The sequence below is a fragment of the Rhipicephalus microplus genome, chromosome 4 (genome assembly GCF_043290135.1).
Source record: "Rhipicephalus microplus isolate Deutch F79 chromosome 4, USDA_Rmic, whole genome shotgun sequence".
NCBI lineage: Eukaryota > Metazoa > Arthropoda > Arachnida > Ixodida > Ixodidae > Rhipicephalus > Rhipicephalus microplus.
Window position 1 is genome coordinate 219,019,008 of NC_134703.1, and position 25,478 is coordinate 219,044,485.

General features: G+C 47.7%; 1 protein-coding gene across 9 annotated transcripts in view; it reads left to right on the forward strand.

Annotated features, from left to right (window-relative positions):
• Positions 1-25,478, forward strand: part of LOC119172487 (nuclear factor related to kappa-B-binding protein) — a 608,836-nt gene that overhangs the window by 519,930 nt on the left and 63,428 nt on the right. For 7 of the 9 annotated variants that reach the window (XM_075891782.1, XM_037423606.2, XM_075891784.1 and 4 more), the window contains one exon: positions 21,866-22,025. The exons of 1 other annotated variant lie outside the window; for it this stretch is intronic. In XM_075891782.1, coding sequence (XP_075747897.1) covers positions 21,866-22,025 — 160 coding nt within the window. The remainder of the gene's footprint in view (positions 1-21,865; positions 22,026-25,478) is intronic. One more of the 9 variants, XM_075891780.1, reaches the window with a different exon arrangement.

A 25,478-nucleotide genomic window follows, 5' to 3' on the forward strand; every position in this document is an offset into this window, starting at 1 on the left:
GAGAGAAGTGAAATAATGGGCACGACGAAGTCTATCCAGCGAATCGTCGATACATGGCAGCGGATACACATTCTTTTTAGTCACGTTGTTAAGCTTTCGGTAGTCAACGCAGAAGCGTAGCGACCCGTCCTTCATTTTGACAAGTACGACTGGAGATGACCACGGGCTGTTAGATGGTTCAATAACGCCATCGCCAAGCATCTCGCTGACTTGCGTAACTATCGCTTCACGTTCTTTAGCCGACACGCGGTAGGGGTTCTGGTGTATCGGGCGTGCGTCCTCGTATGTGATGATCCTGTGTTGAGTGATAGACGTCTGGCGGATCTTTGAGCAACTTGCAAAGCAAGAGCTGAACTCGAACAAGAGCGCTCGTAGCGCAGTCTGGTTATTGGTGGACAGATCAGGATTGATGTCAATATTACTCATTGACGTGTCGGTGGTATCCACTAGTTCTGACGTGAGACAGCTGGTGACGTTTGCTACTTCGTGGGCAAACGCTATCGAAGTGCCACGGAACAGATGTCGATGCTCGTTGCTAAAGTTGGTTACGAGCAATTCAGATCGGCCATCACGAAGGTGTATTACACTTCTAGCTACACAAATGCCTTGCTGCAGGAAGTGTTCTAAATTTGTCTCGGCCACCACATCGCCATCGTCCAAACCACAGCATGTTACGTTGACTAGAACACTTTCTCGTGGAGGAAGCGTCACGCTCTGTTCAGAAATACGGAGTACGCCAACACGCCCTCCGTCATCCTGCACGTTGATTGCTTGCTGAGCTGAGAACGTGACGCGGCGCTCTTGTAGATCAATGATAGCTCCATTTTCCTGTAGAAAGTCAACTCCCAGGATGACGTCACGGGAGCATTCGCGTAGAATGAGGCAGCTTGCTACGAATGTATACCCTTGGATCTGTACTCTAGTTGTGCAGGCACCCAGTGCAGTAACGATGTGGCCACCAGCTGTCCGAATCTGCGAATTATGCCACAACGTGATGACTTTCTTCAGCTGCGTTGTCAGTTTCCCGCTCAGTATGGAATAGTCGGCATGGTGTCCACTAACGCATTAACTGCACAAGCATTAATTGTCACTGCTATGTCGAGTGAAAGTCGGCCATCTTTTGCAGCAGTATGTGATGTCGGACCGGTTTCTGTACGGTTCTGCGTCAATAGGAGGTCTTCAACACTCCGACGTTCAGCAACCTCGCCCCCAGAGGTTGCTTGGGCTAGTTTTCCCAGCAGGGGCTGGGAGATCGTGTGGTAGAATACCGCTGGGGCGTTGATGAAAATCGCCTCGGTGATGGCGAACGCGACTGGCACCCGGCAGACGGTGGTGCATGCTGGTGGGCGAGCTTGTTTTCGATTTCGCGCGGTCTCTGGCTGTAACGGTGTGGCGGTGAGTACGCAGAGAAGCCAGGAAGCCCAAGACGGCGATATGGGCACTGGCGGTACAAGTGATCAGCTTCTCCATAGTGAAAGCACAGAGGCCGGCAATCAGGTGTGCGCCAAACATCAGACTTCCGAGGAGACGTGCGCCGATCGTCGATGTACTGAACTGGTGGCGCCGAACGATGGGCGACAGGAGTGCCGGGGACATAGGGCAAGGGCGGCGGCGTGTACGTGCCTTATTACGGTATGTGCTGCGCTGACTGGAGTGCAACAGCAGGAACAGGATGGACGAGTAATGGCGGCAATGCAGCAGGGCGTTTCAAGGCTTCCGCGTAGGTTGTCTCACGGCGGTATTCAGCAGGAAGCTGGTGCAGCTGTATCAGGAGTCAAGGTGTTCCGAAGGGCCTGGTGCAGCTCATCCTTGATCACAGTTGCAATAGAGCTAACCGTAGAATGAGGTGTTACACCAGCCTTTTGCAACTCTTCATGTACTATATCACGGATGAGTTCACGTAGACGGTCATTGCTGGTTCTAGTGGTGGTGAAAATGTCGGCAGTTGACGTGCCACTGACTTGCCTGTCGTATTGGTTGGATCGCTGCTGCAGCATTTTTTTCATTGTCACGGCCTCGGACAAGAACTTCGCGACCGTCTTCGGAGGGCTGCGCACGAGGCCGGCAAAAGCTGGTCCTTGACACCGCGCATCAAGTGACGCAACTTCTTGTCCTCTGTCATTCTTGAATCGGCCCGTCGGAAGAGGCGTGTCATGTCTTCGACGTACGTGGTCACAGTTTCGTTTGGCAACTGGACGCGGGCCAGAATAGCTCGTTCAGCTCGTTCTTGGCGATCAGCACTGGCATAGGTCTGCAAAAGTCTACAAGAGAATTCTCGCCACGTCGTCAGCTGCTCCTCTCGGTTTTGATACCACGTACGTGCCCTGTCTTTGAGATAGAAATAGACACGACCCAGGTTCGCCGCGTCGTCCCACTGATTCAAGGTGGCTACGCGCTCGAAGTCCGCCAACCAGTCCTCAACGTCCTCGTGCTCCGTGCCATGGAGGGAGGAGGAAAAAACCTTTATTGATGCTCGCTGTGCCAGATAGCCCTTATCCCCACCGGGCTGGTTGACATCCCTAGTCCGGGACGTCATTAGTCGAGGCCGCCACCCGAGCCCGCCGCACTAGAGTTCGCTGTTCCTCTAGTGTGGAGCTATTGAGTAGGGTCGTCTCCCAGTCCTCTTTGGTGGGGTTGGGAAAGGGGGTTAATTTTGGGTTCATTTGGCAGGCCCAGACCATATGGTAAGTGTTGGCCACTTCCCCACAGTACTGGCACTGCCCACTTATTTTAGGGTCATAATATTTTGGTATGGCTGGACAGAGCAGCGTATTTGTCTGTAGGCGCCGCAGGATGCGCTCCTTCGTTTTCGAGAGTCCCTTCGCTGGTGCGGGATACAAGCGGCGTTGCTCAATGTAGTATTCTTTGATTTCTCGAAACCGTGTTAAAGGTGTGGGACGTTCAGGTCTACCAGGGGAACGGGGAGTTTCCCGGGAAGTAAGCACGCGGCCCGCTGCATGTGCAGCCTCGTTACCCTGTAGACCCTGATGTCCCGGAGTCCATATAAGACGTTTTGGGGTAGGATCGCGGTTCCTGATGCTGAATTTTAAAAGTCTATTAGCCAATGGAGAGATTTCTCCTGCAAGATAGCTCTCGCAGGCTCTTCGAGAATCTGTAACTATTTGTTTTGAGTTTGGATGGGATACTGCCAGTGCAATGGCCACCTCCTCCGCCTTACTTGAGCTTGTGACTTTGAAAGTGAGGCCGTCCACCTGCGTTCCTTGATGTATTACCGCCGCCGTGTAGAATCCCCTAGGTGACGGCCCGGCCACATCGACGTAATAGACCCCATTACGGGAGCCAAGCCGTTGTTCAAGTGCCTCAGCGCGCGCTTGCCTTCTACCCTGGTGCGCCTCCCTGGTCATATTGCGGGGAAGCGGGGACACCCAGAGTTTTGTTCTCCAAAGTTCAGTAATACGCTCCGCGTTTTCGATTTCGCATTCGTGCCGGATCAAGAGGTGGTCCAGTAGGCGCCGCCCGGGGGGGCGTCTGCGTAAGACGCGTATATTGATTTGTGAGGTGGGCTTCTTGGAGCTCTTGTATAGAGTTAAAGACTCCCAATGCAGAGAGTTTCTGATTTGAAGTGCTGATGGGTAAATCAAGTGCGCGCTTAATTACTTTACTAAGAATAGCATCGACTCTGTTCTCTTCGTGTTTAGTCATTCGTAAGTACGGTATTGAATATAGAATCCTGCTAGTTACAAAAGCATTGGCGAGCCGAATCGCGTCCCTTCCTCGTAGCCCCCCGCGCTTGTTTGACACTCGGCGGATCATGTGCCCTACCTGTTCTCCAATTTTCCGTAGCTTGTCTAGCGTGGTGCTGTTTTTTGTTCTGTTGTGAATCAAAAGGCCAAGGATTCGTAGTTCTGAAACCTCTCGTATTGTTGATCCTGATACCATCAAGTTCAGGGTCGTCCTATCTTTAATGTTTTCTCTGATATGCAGGAATTCAGATTTGGTTGGAGCGCACTGCAACCCACACTGGGCCGCATAGTCTTCCACAATGGAGGCGGCCTGCTGCAGGCGGTCTTCAATTTCTCCTAAACTGCCCTGATTCGTCCAGATTGTTATATCATCGGCGTATATTGCATGATATATTCCTTCCACTACTGTCAATGCTTGCGGGAGCTTCATCATGGCAATGTTGAATAGCAGCGGAGACAGGACAGCTCCTTGCGGGGTTCCCCGCGTCCCCATTTGAATGGTCCATGTTCCTCGTTATCTATGCGAATGAGCGCCAGTCTTTCAGAGAGGAAGTCTCTGATGTAGGCAAATACTTTCTTACCGCAATGGACACTACTCAAGTTCTTCAGGATGCTTTCATGTTTAACGTTGTCGAATGCGCCTTTAAGGTCGAGTGCAAGGATTGCTCTGTCGTTGTGTGTCGAGGGAAAGGGTTCGATAATGTCTCGTTTTAGTTGCAAGAGGATATCTTGCGCAGACAGGTGGGGCCTAAAGCCAAACATTGAATCTGCGAAATGCCCCTTGCTCTCGAGGTACGTGGCGAGACGGTCTCTAACCATTGTTTCCATCAATTTGCCGGCACATGAAGTTAATGATATAGGTCTGAGGTTGTCCGTGCTGATTTGCTTGCCTGGTTTGGGGATGAATGTGACAACTGCTGTTTTCCATTCAGTTGGCAGTGGTTGGCCATCCCAGATCGCGTTAATGTATTGCAATAGATGCCGATAAGAATCGTCTGACAGATTTGCTAACAGTTTTACCGTGATCAGGTTTCGGCCCGGGGCAGTGCCCCTGCGCATTTTTTTCAGTGCTGCTTTCAGATCGCACATTTCAAAAGGGGCATCGAGCTGACTGTTTTCTCTACCTGTGTATTCATATGCGTTCCTGTTGGGATCCGTGGTGCGACATAGGTATCTAGCACGCAAATCATCAGCCAGCTGGGAGTTGGTTCTCTGAAAACTGTGCAGGGCTCGACGGAGCTGCTTTTGTGCTTCTCCTCGGGTTTGGCCGGGGTCCACGAGAGTTCGAAAAAGGCGCCATGCTTTCTTTGTATTCATTTCTTTAGCTACAACATTGCACCGTTCTATCCAGTTGGATTCGTTCAGTTGTGCAGCATATTCATTCGCTTGCTTACTCAACTTGGCTATTCCAAGTTTAAGCTTGCGGTTGAATTTGTTTTTCCGCCAACCTTTAGTTAAGCTTCTGCGGGCGTCCCAAAGGTGGAGCAGGTACTTATCGACGGCGGGGGTGTCTTCCGTTGTTTTTATAGTTTTAAGACACTTGGAATTGGCTGCAAGGAGCTGTTTTGCCCATCCCGTATATCCTCCCGCCCCTGGCACAGAGGGGATCACCTGTGAGCGGAAGGCTGTCCAATCTGTCAGCTTAGCTTGGCTCCATTTTCTACGGCCTATGTTGCCGGAGAGTGTGATTCTGAGGAGACAGTGATCACTGCCGAGCGTTTCTTCTAAGTTTTCCCATGTTGCGTAGGAAATGTTCTTAGTCAGTGATAGATCCGGGCAAGTATCTCGATTTACAGAATTCCCGATTCTAGTGGGTTTCATTGGATCTGTGAGAAGTGATAGACGAAGAGTGGATATGAGTTCTGCCAATTTCCGTCCCTTGGGGACTTCGCGGGTGTAACCCCAATGATAGCTGGGTGCGTTAAAGTCGCCCAAAATCAGTAGTGGGTTCTTATCTGCTTCCTTAATCGCTTTATAAAACATTTCGTTGAAGACACATTGCCTGGATTTTGGAGAACTGTATACATTTAGAATATACAAACTAGGATCTCGTGTTTTATTGGGAAGGACTTTGACCATTGGGTATTCATGCGCCTCTGACAGATCAAGGTCTATCTGACAAGCAGTATACTCGTGTACGAAAACACAGGTGGACGCACTTCCCTGAAATGAGTTGTAACCAGGCGATTTCGCCTGTAAGCCGGTTTCTTGTAGCGCCAAAACTGCAGGGGTAAAATGTTGATTCTGCAGGAAAAGGTTAAGAGTGGCCCTCTTTTTCTTATCTTTAAACCCCCTGCAGTTCCACTGGAAAATATCGAGTTGCTGTTGTTTGGAGCTTTTATTATTATGTTTAGAATTGCCTGCCATCATGAATTTATTATTGAGGAGGTGTCATTTTCGCCACTGCATCCAGCGTGGGAGCCTAGAGAGGCGTGGGGGACTCAGTTTGGTTGGTTAACGACTGGGCTATGTTGTTCTCGGATTCAGAATTTGCCAGGTTACGATGAACAATTTTGCGTCGAGGTTGCTCTGTTGTCTTAATGCTAGTTTTGAGTTGGTCCAATTGGGGTGTGAGCCAATTTTGAACGGTTTGTAGTACACTGGCTGTGAGAATTGGCAAAATGCTTTGCTTGAGGTCTTGCATAGCGGCTTGAACTGATAGGTTCAGCTGCTGCGGAATAATGTCTTGTACTGTAAGCTTGGTTTGTTCTAGGATCATTTTGCTCTGCTCCTCAAGCTTAGCCTCTAGTCTGCTTAGTCGACCTTCTATGTCGTTCGAAGCACCTACTACAGTTTTAGACACACTAGTGTTACCCGATACGTCTGACTGAGTGTCCTGCTCATCGTCCGAGCAGTCGGAGGTGTGCATAGCCACCGGTTCCGACGGTGGTGGAGGAGTAGCAGCCTGCGACGCCTTCAGCGCCCGATTTTCACGTTCCAGAGTTTCAATGCGTTTTTTCATGGCTTCCAATTGTTTTAAAATTTCAGAATTGGAGGGGGAGGCAGTGGTGGTGGTGAGAGACTGAGAGGAGACCCCTACCGAATTGCTCACCTGTTTGGGCGGGTTTGCCAGTGACGGGAAATCCTCGGCGCCGAAGGTAGGCGGCCTCGACTTCTGTCCGGCTGGGGCTTTGATCGGCTTGGGCTTGTTATGCATGGGCTTCGCTTTTTCGTCAGTCCTGAGAGGGGCTGAGGGCTCTTCTTGCTTGTTTTTTAGTCCATGTTGCCGCTGTGTTAGAGCGGGCTTCCATGCCTTCCGGAATTTTCCGACGCACTGCGCTGAGCCGGTGAAATGGTTTTCACCGCATATAAGGCACTCGGGTTGACAGTCGTGCTTCGCTGGGCCCTACGGAGTGAGTTCCACCTTCGCACCACAGTGAATGCACCACTGATTGTCCAGATTGGGGCACGCATCCGGTCTGTGGCCCACCGTTCCACACCGGTAACATGCCGGAACCGTTTTCTTGTAGTAGCGCACTGGCACGTTTTCAGAGCAGTAGTGAATGAATCTTGGAACGTGGCGTCCTTTGAAGGTCACCACTGCAACGTTGGATGTTCCGAGTTTTCGCACATACAAAATTTCGCCGTCGATCCACTCGAGCTTGCGTCGAAGGGATTCCGAAGTTTCATTTTCTGCGACGGTGACGACACCCTTGCAGGTTTCTCCGGCTGATTTCAAATGTCCTTGAAATGGTACCTGGCGGTCCCCGATCGTCAGCGTGATGTCCCCGATGAGCTTCGAGGCCAGGCTTTCCGTTTTCACACCTACAACGATGTTTTGGTCCCACACTGGCCACACGGAGATACCAGCGTTCGTGGTGCTGCTGGTGAAGCGTTGCACTGCTGTGCCAATCCCGCCTGGGCCGAACGCAGCGTGCAGATCCATGGTTATTTTTGGTTTAAGCACAATAACCAACTCGTCCGACCGGATTCGAGGCGTGTGTGTTGGCTTCCACGTCGCCAGCTGCCGCGGAGACTCAACGCAAGCTGCGGGTGTTGATCCTGTTTTGCGAGCCTGTGGCTGGGCGGCGGCCGTCGAGCCTCGGGGCTTCATTTTAGCGAGCTTCTCTTGCATTTGGCGAACCATGATCTGAAGATATTCGTCTTCACCTGGTATGGGGTCTTCCCGTGTTTCTGCCACCTCGACGTCAACCCACTGCATCGTGCTAAGGTCGTAGCCTGTCTTCGTGGACGCTGCCATGGCTGGGGAGCCCGGGCGTAAGCCTCGTCGGCGTTAGGCTTAGCCGGGCTCGGGCGTCGTGTGGTGTTGAACCAGTCGTAGATTGGCGGAAAATGGGCCTACCTGGATAAAATAGGTATCCAGAGGTTCCTGATGGCTTCGCCGAAACGCTAAACCCGGTTTCTGGTGGATATTTGCCAAAAGTCCACAAAATTCGTCGATTTCCGACGGAGCCGATGTGACATGCGTCTCACGCGCGCGCTGAAACGCCGCGTCTCCCCGTGCCATGGAACGTCGCCGGTGCCCGTGGGCTTTCCAACGTATAGCGGTTCGACGTCGTGCTTCCCGTGCCGGTTGACGAGGTTTGCACCGAAGCGCTGGTCATGTTTGTCGACATGGTGGGAGCAGTATCGTCGATTTCAGGAGGCAATCCCCTGATTCGGCGGCTGGTCCGATGCACGGGAGTATTGATTGGCACTGGACTCGTATCACGGCTTCCTGGGGGGGTCCGCAGCATCCGTGAGACTACACAGCACCTCCACCAGTTTGTCACGATGAGTCACACGTACTGGGGGATTTATTAAACCCCACCGGGTAGCAATCTCTAGGACGATGTGTCAGTCGTGGCTGGCTCTCGAGCAGAGAAGAAGCACGCGATCTTCTTTTTTCTCCAGATTTGAGAGCTGCTCTTGCTGTTGACCCACTACGTGCTGGTGGCAATATTGTGGTTGTGCGACCCCAACAGTTATTACTATTTTTAAGTTCACTGTGTTACGATGCCCTAAGTGCATTATAGAGGTACTCACTATAAATCAGCCTCACTGAATTCAAGCTCCGTTCAAAGTATTTTTTCTGGAAGGTCATATGTAGCAACTTCCAGACATCGTCACATTCATACACAATGAATTCACATAATTCGATTCCCAGCACACCCATCTGCACCTGAATTTGGGTAAAGTATGCTGGTTTCAGGTTTTCCTTACTGAAAACATTTGAAACCTTCTGGGGACACTTTATCTCGAGCATGCTTTTCTTTCCTGTGCAGCAAGCACATTTGAAATTCACAATACCATCCGTGGAGCAACCAACAACTGGAACTTCTTTGCACACTACTAATCCGCTCTGCCTTACCGTGACAGTGTGCCCGTCTGCATTCATTACTGATATATATTTTTTTCTTGCTTCGTTTTCTCTTTCGCTTCCCTCCTTCATGGCCTTTGTTTGAAATTTTGAGCGTTTCAAAACTGCCTTCATTAATGCCGACAAGTCATGGGGCTGTGGCTCTGATTTGAGCTTGCGTGCTTTTGTTTTAAACATGTGACAAATTGTGCTGCTAGCAATGCCTTTTCGATAGCTGTGCCAATGGTCACTTGCAGATTGGGGCAATGTTAGCCTTTCTATTTTGCTAATTGTGCTTTCATTAAATGCTTCACATGCTTCTTTCAAGAAGGAATCGAAATCCGACTTTTCTGAGTTTCTGATATGCTCAAGCATTGCGCAGTGCTTGGCTCTTTTGTCAGTTCTGGCATCAGTGTGCTTGTTAGATGTAGAGAGCGCTGCGAATGCGAGAATGCACTTTTTTTTTTTCACAAAAAGTTGCGTTAAGCACCATATATGTGGCTTTCAATCAATACACATGCACCCAAAAACACCAAAATATTTGAGGCATGATGCTCTGCATCTATATGTTAGTAAATTATAAATGCTGTGATTTAATATATGTAACATTATATTTGTTCCTGTATGTTATCATGAATTTCTTCTTTCTTTTTAAGTATTCAAATAAATTCTCAATTGGTTTCTCTGTTTTCTCCAATTGAAAAAAAGATGTAATGTTTGCTTTCTAAACGCAACTTGTTGTTTTTATTATATATTTTACTGTTTAGAATCATCACTAGCATCACGATCATCATTGTCACCAACCTTACTGCATTCACTGCAATGCACAGGCCTGTTTCATGTTTCGCCAATCGACCTGGTCTTGTGCTTGCCGCGGCCAGGTTATCGCTGCAAACTTAATCTGATCTGTTTATCCATCTTTCTGTCTTCCCCTCGTGTGCTTGCCCTCTTGAAATTCGGTCTGTTACCTTTAATCAGCAATGGTCTTCTTGTCTATGTGCTACTTGCCCTGACCGCTCGTTCGTTCTTTTGTTTTCATTTTAACTAAGATTTTTTTAACACCTGTTTGTCCCACGACATACTCCTGCTGTGCTCTCTTCTCGTTTTTCAAGGTTAACTTCCTATCATTTTTCTTTCTATGGCTCATTGCAAAATATTGAATTTAAGTTGAACCCCTGTGACACACCTTCAAGTTTCTGCTCCATAGGCCTATGTCGGGTACTTAACAAAAGGAATTTTTAATAAAGAAACATGTCTGCACCTGTGGCTGAGAAATCACAGGCTCTTGAAACTAGATAAGTGTGCCCATTAAGTTCACATAATTTTAATGCTACTGTCTTGCCTCAAAATATTGATTACTATTGAATTTAAGTTGAACCCCTGTGACACACCTTCAAGTTTCTGCTCCATAGGCCTATGTCGGGTACTTAACAAAAGGAATTTTTAATAAAGAAACATGTCTGCACCTGTGGCTGAGAAATCACAGGCTCTTGAAACTAGATAAGTGTGCCCATTAAGTTCACATAATTTTAATGCTACTGTCTTGCCTCAAAATATTGATTACTTGCTTGTAACATTGCCCTACCAAAATAAATAGAGCAAGTGTGTTGGGTACGTTGGACCCCAGTATCGAATGAAATAAGAATAACAAATATCTGGGCTAGTTAGTAGGTATTCGTTCTTAGAAACTTTTTGTGCAAACACTGGCACAAGGAAGGCAAAAAGACACTGTTAAGGCACCGTAAGCATGGCTTTTGGTTTCTAGTCTTTCCTCTCGTGCCTGTGTTTGTTCACCCGCTCTTTCAGAATGTATTGAACAAATTTGATTCGAGGAAAAGTGTTGATGTTTTGTTGTGACCCTTGCTGTTCACAGTTTTTATGCATGACTTGTTAACTAATGTCTCATCAAAGGTATGCCTATTTACAGCTGACATTATAACTTAGCAGAAAATGACCAACCAATACGATGTTACTTCACTTATTTAGCATATTTGCCTGGCGTCAATAATGGAACATGACCTAAACATTTCAAAATGCAAAACATGCATGTGTGTTGCACCTCACTTGTATGTCCACAATATCGTCTCAAAGATACCAAACTCGAGGCTGATTCATCTTGCAAATATCTAGGTGTTCATATCTCCAATAACCTGTCATGAAGCGATCATGTGAAGTAAATAATTGCCAAGAATAACTGTTCACTGAGCTATTTACGAAGAAACTTCTACATGGCACCCTCATCACTTAAGCAGCTTTTTTACACAGCTTACATTTGTCTATCACTTGAATACACACCATCTGTCTGGGATTCTGGAGGCACTAAACTAACACATGAACTCAGACAAGTCGAGAATCATTCAATTTGTTTTGTTTTATCGAAATGTAATCACACTGCCAGTGCCACCCTTATGAGGCCTCTGCTTAACCTTCCTGAACTCGTCATTCGACATGAAATAGCCTGGCTCAATCTATTTCATAAACTATATTATCACAACAATAACTGCACATCCCAATAGAATCCACTGCCACAATCAGCTACCACTCTCACCAACACAGAAAGTTTTAAGGTTTTCTTGCAAAATATGTTTGGCACTGTTTGCTTCTGCTCTTTGACATATATGTGATGCTTCCTTTCTTGTTGTTGTTGTTTGCTTTGGTTCTTGACCATGTATTACCTGCACTATTCCTACTGCTTTTTTTTTTATATATATAAAATGAACGAAGGAGTTGTCACCGTTACTTGGGGACGGCCACCCCTTTCCACTGGATTGTTAGAAATAAAGAGTAGAAAAAATTGCATATATACATATGGTGACTGCGCTCACAATATTTACAGTCCTATACTGCTACTTTTTTTTTGTTGACATGATTTATATGAACTCTATTTTGTGTAATCCTGTGAATCTCTAAAGTATTGTTGTCTTTGTTTTATATCAAATGTTTTCCTATTTTTTTATATGTAATATGCACCTTTTCTTTGTAATGTGCAATAAACAAACCATGTGGAATGTGACTTTTAAAGCTCCATTTTTTTGTGGGAAAACAAACATATGCCATTTTGATGAAAATTTTTATAACACAGCCAAATTATTTTTGAAACTGGCAAACTGCTTAGCATCAAGTCATGCAAGAAGAGTAATTATTTAGATCTTGGCATGTTTTTCTGCATGGCTGAAGTAGGCTAAAACTTTTCTTGCTATGCAATATTGTCTTGAGTGCATTGTAAGATTGTATGAAAAGCTACTGAATGTAATTATACGAGTGGAATGATATTGACCTGATAGCATATATAGTCGAGCGTGATTATAACGAACCTGAGCCTGACGGGGCATCCGTTCTCTGTATGCCGAAGTGTGTAGTAAATGAAACACAGCTTTTAAAAAATTTGAGAGTAAAAACACACTCTTTTTGCCCCAAAAATCTGTGATGCACGTGTTTTGAAAAGCAGAAGCGATAAGAGTGGTCTAGAGTTAATTTAAAACGGCAGGGTGCTCGTTCGCCAAGGCCCGCAGCATAAGCTGCATAAGGCACTGGCTCCAATGTTTCGTCGTTCTCGCAATCCGATTTCTCCAAATCGCTCTCGCCATGTACTTTATTCACAGTGTTCTAAAAAACTTGAAAAGAGTGCCGGTGCGCAGAGGTTGTGGGGGTGCTGACACCCCCCCGGTAAAGTTGTCTGCGCCGCGTGGCGCACGTGTGTCGCCCCAAGGCTTTATTTCGGTGGTGACCACCGCCGGGCGATAGATGGCGTTGTGTTCGCTTTGAGTACCACTGTTGGTAGAGTGGTAGCGCCGGTGGTGGCCCCTGGCGGAAGGCAGGCCTTGGTGGTGGGCGAGCGTTGGGTGAGCCTCTTCTGCGCGTGGCGGCTGCCGCGAACGGTTGTCTGTAGCGCGGGTCCCCGGTGCTCGGCACCGCGGGCTTCGCGCCGGGGTCCCACGTGGAAAGTCAGGCGTTGGCGACGCCGTCTTGGGTATGTGCTAGTGTGTTGAGTGTGTTAGTGTGTGTTTATCATGTTATTGTGTGTTTAGTGTGTCACTGGGTTATGTTGTTTGTATGGTAGCGTGTTAGTTGAAATGGGTGTATCATTCGGCAGACGATATCGTCGTCTAAATTAGTTAATAAATGTATGTATGTTGTGGGCTTTGTTCCGACCGTGTTCACCGTGTCCGTCACTCCAAGAGCGTGGCGTGGCGGTGCGCGCGTTCGCCTCGCCGACATCCCACACTGGCTGCCCAACGTGGAGCTCTTGGAGTGTCGGACGACAGTTCTTGCGGTTCGGTACAGGGATTTTGTTAGAGCCGGAGTAGAGTAGGCCTAGGGGGGACTTCTTTGCTAGCGTCGGTGGTGTGCTTTGTTGAGAAGCGAGGAGATTGGTTTTGTAACGTGTTTCAATTTGTCGGCAAGTTGACTTTCTATTTATTTTTTTTGCTCGCAAGTGTTGTTATTTTTTGTTGTTAGTTTTCAAAAACGTTGTTGAATTAGGACGAGAGCCATGCGGTCCGCATCCTGGGGTGAGCAAGGCCTAGAGCACGTGGTTTGTAGGCCAGGCCCGAAGCGAGTGAGTACGGAAGCCTCGTGGGTGGTCCGATTTTTTGTGAATAGCTTCTATCTCTTTGGGCTCAGGGAGCCGGGCGTCGTTGCTGACTTGTATTGCGGCTCGACGCCGAGGCGTCGTGACACCGCCCGGGGCGGTGGACGCCGATCGCTCGGTAAGCTGCTGTGTGCGGCGAGCGATAGGGCCACCTCACAGAGTGGACGTCTCCTCGCGGCTGCCTCTTCTGCGCCTAGGCTGGGTGCTGGGTGGATGCCGGTTGTTGCCGAGCGACTCATTAGGCCTAAGGCTCTACGCAGCCGCCTGTCGCACGTGGCACAACTAGGTGGATCGTGGCGTTGAGGTGTCGCGCTCCGCTTCCCTCACTTTTTTTTTTCTTGTGAGCACGAGTTAGGAAAAGTTATTTTTGTTTTATTTTGATGGGCGTCTCGGCTGCCACCGATGTATTAGCTAGCAGTACTGACCACCGTACCACGTGGCTGAAAAGCCTGAAGCTCCCTCCCTAGGCCGCGCTCCATTGTTTCTTTCGAGTTTTGTTTTGTTGATGTATTCAGCGGGATGGATGTTATCCATGGCCGGCTGTCCTGCACATCGTCAGCGTCGCTGGCCAGGAATGCGGTCGTGAGGTCGGGCGATGGAGATGCTTGGGACCTGAGCAACTGCCTGCAGTCCGGCGCCCTCGCGAGTGCTGGTCACAACTGGAAGACGTGTCGGCGCTAGTGACGGATCGTCGCGCCGACGGCAACGTTGTTGTTGCGGGGCCGGTACTGAGGTGAAGTCTAGCCGGACAGTGCAGCAGTGTCGACCAGCGGCGGTGTCGTGGTGCAAGGACATTATAATCGTGCGATGTCATTTTTTTAAAGCTTGTGTAGCTAGTTTTTTTATTTCGGGATATGGTTTGATTTAAGGTTGGGGGAATGTGGGGGTGCTGACACCCCCCCGGTAAAGTTGTCTGCGCCGCGTGGCGCACGTGTGTCGCCCCAAGGCTTTATTTCGGTGGTGACCACCGCCGGGCGATAGATGGCGTTGTGTTCGCTTTGAGTACCACTGTTGGTAGAGTGGTAGCGCCGGTGGTGGCCCCTGGCGGAAGGCAGGCCTTGGTGGTGGGCGAGCGTTGGGTGAGCCTCTTCTGCGCGTGGCGGCTGCCGCGAACGGTTGTCTGTAGCGCGGGTCCCCGGTGCTCGGCACCGCGGGCTTCGCGCCGGGGTCCCACGTGGAAAGTCAGGCGTTGGCGACGCCGTCTTGGGTATGTGCTAGTGTGTTGAGTGTGTTAGTGTGTGTTTATCATGTTATTGTGTGTTTAGTGTGTCACTGGGTTATGTTGTTTGTATGGTAGCGTGTTAGTTGAAATGGGTGTATCATTCGGCAGACGATATCGTCGTCTAAATTAGTTAATAAATGTATGTATGTTGTGGGCTTTGTTCCGACCGTGTTCACTGTGTCCGTCACTCCAAGAGCGTGGCGTGGCGGTGCGCGCGTTCGCCTCGCCGGGACCCCACAAGGTCAAAAAATCATTTTGTTGTGCCAGCGGGTTTGCGTGGCCTCACGAACTTCGATATTTTGCGATTCGTTTCGCGCAAATAATAGCCATTTTCGCGCTTTTCGGACGTGTGCGGAAGGCATGCTGAGCCGAGTGCAAAGTGAGCAAGAACAAGTCCTAAAGACGAAACGAATCGCAAATTATCAGAGTCGGTGGGGTAGCGTACGCGTGTGCACTAGACGCCGACTATCGGATAAAGTCGGTGGCCAACGATGTTGGCAAATGGTCTGGTCACTCCAGGCCGGCGACGCCAACGACAGTACGGGCGATAAAAAACGGGGTTAGATGGCCGACCGATCTTCAAAAGATCGGTGGCAGTGTGGAAACACGGGCCTCGTCTAGTGATGTGAAGGTGCTCAGAGTAGCAGGGGGACAAAGGACGGAGGGGTGCATAACAAAAAGCCATCGGGGCATGAAGGAAGAAAACAGCTTTCCTTTCTCTATGGGTCGGGGAGAGCGGCAACTAGAGGGGCGTGGAGGCAGGATCTGCGTTTAACAATAAGAATGTATGGGCACCTCGCCGATGCTTGATCGGTGGTCGAAAGTGGTTTCCCGGGAAGTGAGCACAGTGCCGACTCCATTCGCTGTAACTGATCAGCGGCGTTCGGAGACGTTCGTTGTAAGTGTGATTTCGTGCCATTGAACCAATGTACATTTTTACGGTCACACGGATATTGTTTAAGCGAAAGTTCGTTTTAAGTGGGGCCGTTATATATGGGCTTGAATATATTGAGCAGCTCACAGTAAGCAACAGAGTATGTCAACATGCCCTTCGTGGCAACCTCTTCCTCTGCTTACATCTGTTTGCATTTTACACCCCGAAGTCACTCAGACTCTTCTTCCCCCATCACGGTTATTGATTAACTATCGTATAAGAATCTGTCAACAACTCTAAAGACAATGTTATATAGTTGGGCAGTGAGGTCAATGTACCTACCTACTTTGGGACAGCATGGTAGTTCAGTTGTCAGGGTAGGTCCATATTTTTGTTTTACCGTGTACTTTGCATTCTGTCCCCATAACTGGGGCAAATCAGTCGTTGATAGAAGTGTTAATTGTCTTTGTTAACGTGCAAAAGCACAGCAACACAGTGCTTGCACTTGTGAGATGTGCTGAAAGAAAAAAGTATGCAAATTACTGTTCACTCTACTTTTGATATTTACTGGGTGCTACTGTATCTGAAAGCTTGACAGGGTTCCTTGTGCATTCGACAAGACATATCGAAGGCAACTGGCTTTTTTTTTAATCCGTAGCATTCCTTCGTGAACTTCTGCAGTTTTTGGCGTATCTGCCTGCCTGTCTGTCTGTCTGTAGAGAGCAATAAAAAGGAAAATGATAGGTGTAACCCTAAGGGACAAAAAGGAGCACAGTTTATCGGGAAGCAAACGGCTGTTAAGGACATCGTAGTCGAAATCAAGAAGAAGAAATGGTCATGGGCAGGGCATGTAGCGCGAAGGCAAGATAACCGCTGGTCATTAAGGATCACAGACTGTATTCGAAGAGAAGGCAAGCGAATGAGGGGGAGATAAAGTTCGTGGGCATATGAGATTAGAAAGTTTGCAGGTATAAAGTGGAAGCAGCTAGCATAGGACCGAGTTCACTGGCAAAACATGGGAGAGGCCTTTGTCCTGCTGTGGGCATAGTCAGGCTGATGAAAATGATCTAGCAACCTATGACATTGCGTTCTCCAAGCCGTTTCAATGATGGGTCAAATTATGTGTGGCATGACATCATTACTATAAATATTATTCACAGATCCACTATGAATCCTCTCATTCCGACCACAAATTTAAAGTACGGCTGCTGGTAATATTCCAAAAAAAATAATGATGTGCATGCCATGAATAGTATGATTCACATGTTGTGGTGTCTTCGTGCTTTTGTGACTGTTTCTTTAATTGGGTGTACACTAACATTTATTTAGCGTGCAAGGAGTGTGTGACTACACGTTGCTTACAGGTCACAACTCGGAAAACATGACATGTATGCCATGTGCAGCATGATTTAAATGACATGGTCTTGGGGCGCTTGCGACTATTCAATTAAATATATAGATCTCCTTTTTGTGATTTCTCCAAAATCATGTCAGTACTCCTTTAACTAGATATATATAAAAATTGGTATGGCATGATATAAGTATGTGACAAACATAATGACAGGCCATGCATTGTATACACCAGAATATACATTTCAAAAGCAACTCATATGCCAGATTGTACATGCATGCATGTATAGTCGTTCTCCCCTCCGTATGTAGCCTTCTTTAGATTGATTGCTCAATAGATGGCCTTGTGTGTTTATGTGTTTGGGAATAATATAATAAGACGGCGTTAGTGTTTTTCACTGCATATCTATGGAGGGAATGATGATGAGTGGGGCGAAATGTTCGTTCATGTCTATCTGTCTGGGCGTCCTTTTGTCTGTCTGTCTGTCTGTCTGTCTGTCTGTGCATGTCTGTTTTGTCTGTCCGTGCTTCCGTGAGCCTGTCTCCATCCCTGCGATTGTGCCTCTGTCTGGACGCACGGACGAACGCTTTGCCCTACTTATCATAATTCACTCCGTGGATGTTTTGCGATTTTTTTTTTTATGGTGACGCCACCGACAGTTTAATTTCGGGTGTGTGAGACACTTAAGGCATTAGCCTCAATAATGTGAAGTAAGGGGTTAGCAGAGCCCGAATCGGAAAGCAAGCTCAGTATCGCGATGAATTATATCACAACTTGATCACACAGGCACTTTCACTGCGATTAGCGCCGACATGGATATGATTTCTCGATATACATCGGCAATGGTCGCTGCGGCACAGGTTAAACTTATCCTGATCAAGTTTGGCACAGGCATAAGTTAGACCATGATGACTGGATTACGATTGAAGCTGAACAATGTTAAGAGTCACCGTGTAGCAGAACCTGATTCGAATCGGCCCTGATTGCGATAAAAAAAGTAGCCGTATGGCACCGGTGCTATTTATCATGCAGGACATGTGCAGTTCAATTCTACCATTTTTGCATCGCTGGCCAACTTCAAGTTGGCTCGTTGAGGATCCTTCGTGAGTCCAGATGATTGCAGCACAAATGCAATTATGTGTGTTGGACTGTGAGAGGAGCACGTCGACGCAACGGCGCTACATTCAATAATATGGCCCGCTACAATGACTCCGTCGTCTTCAACGAGGCACCTTACACCTTTTCCAACATGATCAAAAATGATGCTCAAAGACAAGGGCACTGGAAGCGTAAAGAGAACGCATATTTTAGCTTTACAATACGTTAAACGGCGACGAGCGCCTTTTGCAAAGTCGCATGAAGCAAATGCACTTCGCATCGATGCCTTTACAAATTTCGGTTACAAAAAGCAGAAAATAAAATGTTGGCAGGTTACTGACCATCGACCAAACCATCGTCGTCGACTTCCATCGCGAGTGCGGCCCCGAACTACAATGCAAACGCCGAGAAACACTGCATACAACGCGACCCAAGCAACCACGGCTAACCGGCATCCACACTTCACCATTTCGCGCGATCCCCCGTAGGCGCCGACTGTGTTCGATCTCGCAGCCAGTACCAGAAAATATCTGCTGCTTTCCCATTACTATTTAAAAATTTGCATGCTTATATATGTCGAGCCCCCTTATAACGAACCTGAGCCTGGCGCTGCATTCGTTTGCTGTATTCTGAAGTTTGTGCGTAGTAAATGAAACACAGCTTTTTAAAAAGTTGCGAGTGAAAACGCAAAATTTTTTGCTCAAAAAAGTCCGCGATGCAAGTGCTTCGAAGAGCAGAAACGATAAGGGCTGTCTCCAATTTATTTCGATCTGCAGCATGCATAAATGCATGAAGCACTGGCTCCAAAGTTTTGTCGTTCTTGTGATCCAATTCCTCTGAATCGTTCTTGCCGAGTACTTCATTCACAAGGTCCTACATCCTCGATGTCAGCATCATCATCGGCCGTAATAAAACCATTGCAACAGATGTCGCCCTTGCTCTCCCATGTCGGACACTATGACGCGCTGCCACAAATCGCCGCCGGAGTAGTCTTGTTCGGAAGCTTCAGGCTCAGCATCGGGCCCGATGTCGATGAAGTCGACCTCGCGAAAACAGTTTTGCGCGCATGTAGCCGTCGCCCTCGAAATATTCACCATCTCCACAGCTGAACACCGAGACGCCCGAAGCGGCAAGTTGGCTGCCAGGTGGTCGGCAGCTATGAGCAAGCGCTCCGCAACGCGACACCTAACGCACGAATTACGCCCAAGCCAAGCGGTCACACTTTCGACGTTTTGTTGAGCGGCAGAAAAAAGCATGCAAGTCCTCCCGTCAGCCATCCTGACCACACACGCACACCAAGAGTGAGCAAGACACACACACGTGACACACATACCAGAACGCGTGAAACAGCTCTGGGTTTGTTTCTAGTCGGAAAACAAAACTAATTCAAGCCAGCGTGGCTGGCATCGCGGAGCGGTGGACACGGGCGAAGGGGTTGTGATCAAGAGAGGACAGCTGATTTGCGAGAGAAGGGCAAGGAGTTGCGATAGAGTGAAGAGAGAGGAGGATGCGTTGAGAAGGCGACCTTGAAAACCAAAACACACAGAAAGGAGGCAGGTTGGGTAGCCTGCTTGAAAGGTCTGCGAAACGTGCAACTGACGCGTACAAAAACTTCAAAGAGTGCCGGCGCGCAGAGGTCAGAGTTGTTTTGTGGCGCGGCGGGTTTGCATGGCCTCATCGACTTTGATATTTAGCGATTCCTTCCTCACAAATTAACACCTGTTTTTACGCTTCTGCACACGTGCGGAGGGCATGCTGAGCCGAGTGTGAAGTGAGCGAGAACAAGTCCTAAAGTCGAAATGAATCGCAAATATAAGAGTCGGTGAGGTAGCGTACGCGCGTGCACTAGACGCAGACTATCGGATACAGTCGGTGGCCGACGATCTTGGCAAATGGTCTGGTCACTCCAGGCCAGTGATGCCAATGACAGTACCAGTGATCAAAAACTGAGGGGAGATGTCCGACAGGTCTTCAACAGATTGGTGGCTCTGTGAAAACACAGGCCTGGTCTGGCGTTGGGGGGTGCTCGGAGTAGCGGGTGGACAAAAGACAGAGGGGTACATAACAAAAAGCGGTCAGGGAGAGCGGTAACTAGAGGGGCACGGAGGCAGGGTCGGCGTTTAACAATAAGAATCTATGGGCACCTTGCTAATGCCTGATCGGTAGTCCAAAGTGGTTTCCCTGAAAGTCGGCAGAGCGCCGACTCCGTTCGCTGTAACCGATCGACGACGCTTGAGGATGTTCGTTGTAAGTGCGATTTTCTTCCGTTGAAACAATGTATATTTTCATGGTCATGCGGATATTGTTTGTTTTCGGCGAAAGTATGTTTCAAGTGGGGCCGTTATATGTAAGCTCGTCTATAATCCTAACAGTCTCAAAATGAAAAATAAGCACCTCAGGCCTTCAACAAAAAAAGGCTTTGCTAGTAAATAAATGTTTGAAACAAAGCACATGCATGGTAAACCATAATGCTTCTCAACTGGTATAGAGAACTTTGTGCTGAAGGCACATACCATAGCAAAGAAACTGTTGATGATTTATGATTTCTTTAAAAGATCTGATCAGCAAACAAACTTGTGCACCTTACTCCTCTGCTTTCTGTTCATTGCATGCAGTTAGGGTTTAAAAACACTTAAACAGTTTTCAAGTGTGATAAAATTAATGCCTATTCATAATGTATGGGGTCACCTGACCCAGAGTCATCTATCTGAGAACTTCTGATAATTCAAACTTCTTGATAATCCAAACAAAATTCAGAGGTTCCTTCGATTTTGAATTAACGAGAGTTGACTGTATATATTTTGAATATTTCCAATTGAATGTGACATTGCTATTTACTGTATAAAGAATGTTTAACATTACACAGTATCACCTGAAAATGTTATAAATGTATGCATGTTCATTGTATATATTTATAAACCACTATTTGTTGTACTATATTTACTGTAGCTTCTTTCCCTACATTTATTGTACATTTGATTGTTCTAATAATTTTTATATAGTATATTGCACTGACTTTTTGTGTCGCCCTCGTTCTAGACTCAGATGACAGCACCAGTATTGGAAATATAATAACATAAAAACAATAATAAAATGCATATTGCTCCACTGCATGTGCCACTGCCTTTGGTTTTTGTGTAAGCAACCAACTGGCACCTGCGTCAACAAGTTTTGTGTTGACTTTCTACGTACAGTTCCTTTTCTACGAAAAAAGGGGCATACTTGCATGAGAGTACAATGGCTGGCATCCTTAACTTGGCCGTGAATAACTACAACGTCTCAAAGGATACTAGAAGCCTCTGTTGAAAACAGGTGCATGCAGTTTTGTGTGCTCAGGTAGCCAGCTGTATTTGTACATGAAAACCACTCTGGGCTCCGCATCACTTGGAGCCTTTTAAACTGAAACTGCCACTGGGCATATAAAAACAGTCTCCGAAGTCGTGGCGTGCTCGAGCAAACTTGCTTTCTGGCCATGATAAATGTGCCGTTATTGCAATAGAACAAACGAGATGCTAAATTTTTGTGGCCTTGATCTGCTCCTAGGCAGTGCAGAGAGACATTGCATGGGATGAAGTGCAAGCCCAGTGTTGGCAGTTACATTGTCTGTAACAAGCATCACCACTTGAGTGGGTGTGAGCAAATGGGACACGGCACCTGTGCTACTTTCTTGTGTTCCTCCGTGCCCTTGTGTGGACTGAGGACAATAAAAGGCCACCCATCGTGCAGCAGGTGGTGTGCAACCTGGTGGGGGGCAACCCAAGGCCTGCCCTGCGCATACAGAGTTCACCATTCCTGCCCGCACCACGCCTGATCACTGTCGCCCAGCAGGGACCACCGGCTACAGCCACGCCCATGCTGCTGGCAACGCAGCCTACCGTCGTTCTGGGTCAGTGACACCTTCTATCACATGAGCTCGCGCTTAAGCCAGTGAAATTTTCAGAGCAGCAAGTTGTGCTCATAGATTCAGGGCTTGCTTCTTGACAGGGTTGTATAGCTGATGTGCACAGTCCATCACTATGAATTGTACATATGGGAGGAGACAGGGCTGCTATTTTCGATGCCAGTTAGAATACTCAGAATGGTTGAGAAGTCCTTTTTGCCCGACTATAATCCAGCACTGCATAGCACTTCACTAGTCTTCTACGAAAAGGGAAAACACAAGCCAAGAAATTTTCTGTACTTGAAAAGTTTGTCATATCGAGTGAACATATTGCGTACCTGGCTTGTCCCTTCAAAACAAGCCATAATTTTACCTATCCTTCAGGAGGTTATACAATTTTCAAAAAAATTTCACTGTTCTTTATAAACATAGATGATTAATGCTACTGAATGATGCTGGGCTTAGTTACTTCTCTATTTGAGTGCAATCTTATAAGCATGTTCTGCAATCATTCGGAATTCCAGCTCAGCGTGTGCCCCGCAGGGGCGCCTGCGCAAGTAGGCGTTTGGTGCGTAGCGACACCACGGACCCGAGCTAACGGGGGAGTTTCGACTCCCTCCCACGCCTAGCCGTGCGTGGCTTTGCCATGTCCGGGGAAAAGGGGATCCTGGGGGTTGAGCCGACACTGGGTGATTTGACTTTTAAGGCCCCCCAGCAGAGTCAACACACCTCTTTGGCCCCGGCTTCGCATAGACGGCACCCCTGGGCTGACCCACCCAGGGGAAATAGGCTGTCGCCTTTTCCTATCTCTCTCCCCTACAACTTCGTCTTTATCTCTCACTTTTAGCCTGTCCTGTCTACTTCTCTCTTCTTTTTACTTCACATTTTCCTGGTGGCAAGGGTTAACCCTGTGCAAATAGCCTACCTTGGCCTAGGCGCAATTGGTTATGGCAGTGTTGTACGGCTGATTTCTGCAAGCTTTCAGCACCCGCAAACTTGCGGCGTCCCCTTCTTGGGCTCCTTGGTGGGTGGCCGCCAACGCTGCTGAACAAAAATAAGACTGGCATGCATAGAGTATTCCCCCTACTTACTGATTGTACCAGCTTAAAGCGGGTACGCACCGACGACGTAATTTTTTTTCAACCAGCCAACAGAAACATTTTCTCACTTCCAAGTCATTCACTGTGAGAAAACTGGAAAACAAGTCAGGACCATATCTCCTTTCGTAGCTGCGAGGTGTCTTACCGAAACTCTCAGGGCTGGATACAAGGTAACCAAAATGGCTAGCGGAGACCTCCTCGTCGAAATTCGCAACAAAAAACAATTTGAAAAGCTAGACGGCCTCTCATCTTTCGGTGACGTACCGATCACCATAACACCACACAGATCAATGAGCATAACTCGTGGAGTAGTATCTGACGCAGACCTACTTGACCTTACCGAAACTGAACTTTTGGAGTGGTAGAAGAGCCAAAATGTGACTAGTGTACAGAGCATTATCATCAGAAGAGATAACAAGGAAACACCTACAAAACACTTAATACTCAGGTTTGCTTCCAGTAAACTGCCGGAGTCCATTCAAACAGGGCACACGGAGACCTCTCTCAGGCCATACATACCAAACCCTCGTCGTTGCTTCCAATGCCAGAAGTATGGCCATCGCTCTAAAAGCTGTCATGGTCGCCAGACTTGTGCACAATGTGGACTCCTAGGCCATGTGTCCGAGAACTGCAAACAACCGCCACACTGCGTAAACTGTGAAGGAAACCATTCTGCATATTCACGCTCCTGCGCATACTGGAAGAAAGAAAAAGAGATAATTACTTTGGAGGTGAAGGAGAACATTTCATTTAAGGAAGCAAGGGAAAGGGTCTCGCCATTTTATGGTCCAACATATGCTGATGCGGTGCGTCAGGGGGCACTGCCGCACCAGACCTCGCCCCTCCTTCGGCCTGCGCATACCGAGCCGGCGGTTGTGGCAGCTGCCCCCAAGGCGGCTGCAGCCCAGGCTACACCGCCTACTCCCAAACAGAGACCGGAGACTCCAAAGTCCTCCGGTCTCAAGGCCTGACCTCACCAGGCGAGGCCCGAAATTCGAATTAACAGCCGTTGCCTTTCGCATGATAAATATGATCTGCTTTGCCTCATTCTTCATAAGACAACTATGAAATACCACCATCAGCCTAGCGAAAAGAAACACTTTCCTGTCACTATATCTCATAATAATATGCTTTGGAATTGGAACTATTTGAAAAATATTGTTGAAGTATTTGAAAAATATTTCATTCGATTAGCACTCACACTTCAATATTCAAATTAGCTTCGCAGCCAAAATTTTGTTATTTGCACAGCTCTAGTTAAAACACTATACATTGTAGCAACTTCTACTGTAGTAATCTTGCACCTTAACGTACAGCAGTAATTCAGTAGAAGGAACTTTGGTAAACAGGTTCAATATTATTTTTACGTTGAGACATAACCGGACCACTTACACAGTCATTTTTTTCTTTGTGCATACCTGCCAAGTCTTCCAGATTTCAACCGTTTCTTCCGTTTATATGGTTGTCATGAAACTCTCCCGGAAATCGAAATTTCTGCGTGTGATTTGGCCGCATTGATAAAAAGCAGCCAATCCGCTCCAGGCTTTTCAAACCTAGCCCACTTTATTATAAATGAGTTTAAAAGGCGTTCATCTAAACGTACAGTAGAATCTCATTGGTGTGAAATTTTCCCGCAGCAGATACGAATTCGTGAAAATCCCCGGCCAAATTCCACTATGTCCATTGGGTCTAAATTTGAATATTCCGAACACATTTTCTAATCACGGCGGGTGATACTAACTTTAGTATGGAAGCCATCGAACAAAGGCCGAGAGCAGCATACTCGAAGCTTTGGAAGTATGCGTGCAACCGGCGCTCGCACTGTCTTCTACAGTGCGTGGGATTGTCGTTGCAACTGCTGTGAAACAAACCGCAGTAGCTGTTGACACAATCATGTAGGGGGACGACGTAACCGACAGAACCCCGAAAGTGCGCACTCACCAGTCAAAGCAGTACTGCATTCCACGAGCTCTCCGGACAGAACTGCGGCAGATGCGATTGTAGATGGCATAAAACGACTTAGTTTTGAAGACATGTGCGCAGCCAAGTGCACGGGCATTGTAAAAGGAACTAAACTACTGTTTGCCGCAACCACCGCGCACGAAACCGGGGTCGCAGCAAGGGGACAGTGATTGACGAGCTCCGAGGGCATGCAGCGGTTGATTAAAGACCGCAAATTCGTTTTAAAAAAGTCACCATTTCATCATAAGGGCAAAGCAATGAATGCAACAGCAACAATTATGAGTGTTACGCTGAGAACGGCAAGCAGATCGAAACGTGCAGCGTGCTGCTCACTTACAAATGATGCACGAAAACGATACACACAGGACGAGAGCGAACTAACGTTTACCGCTCGACA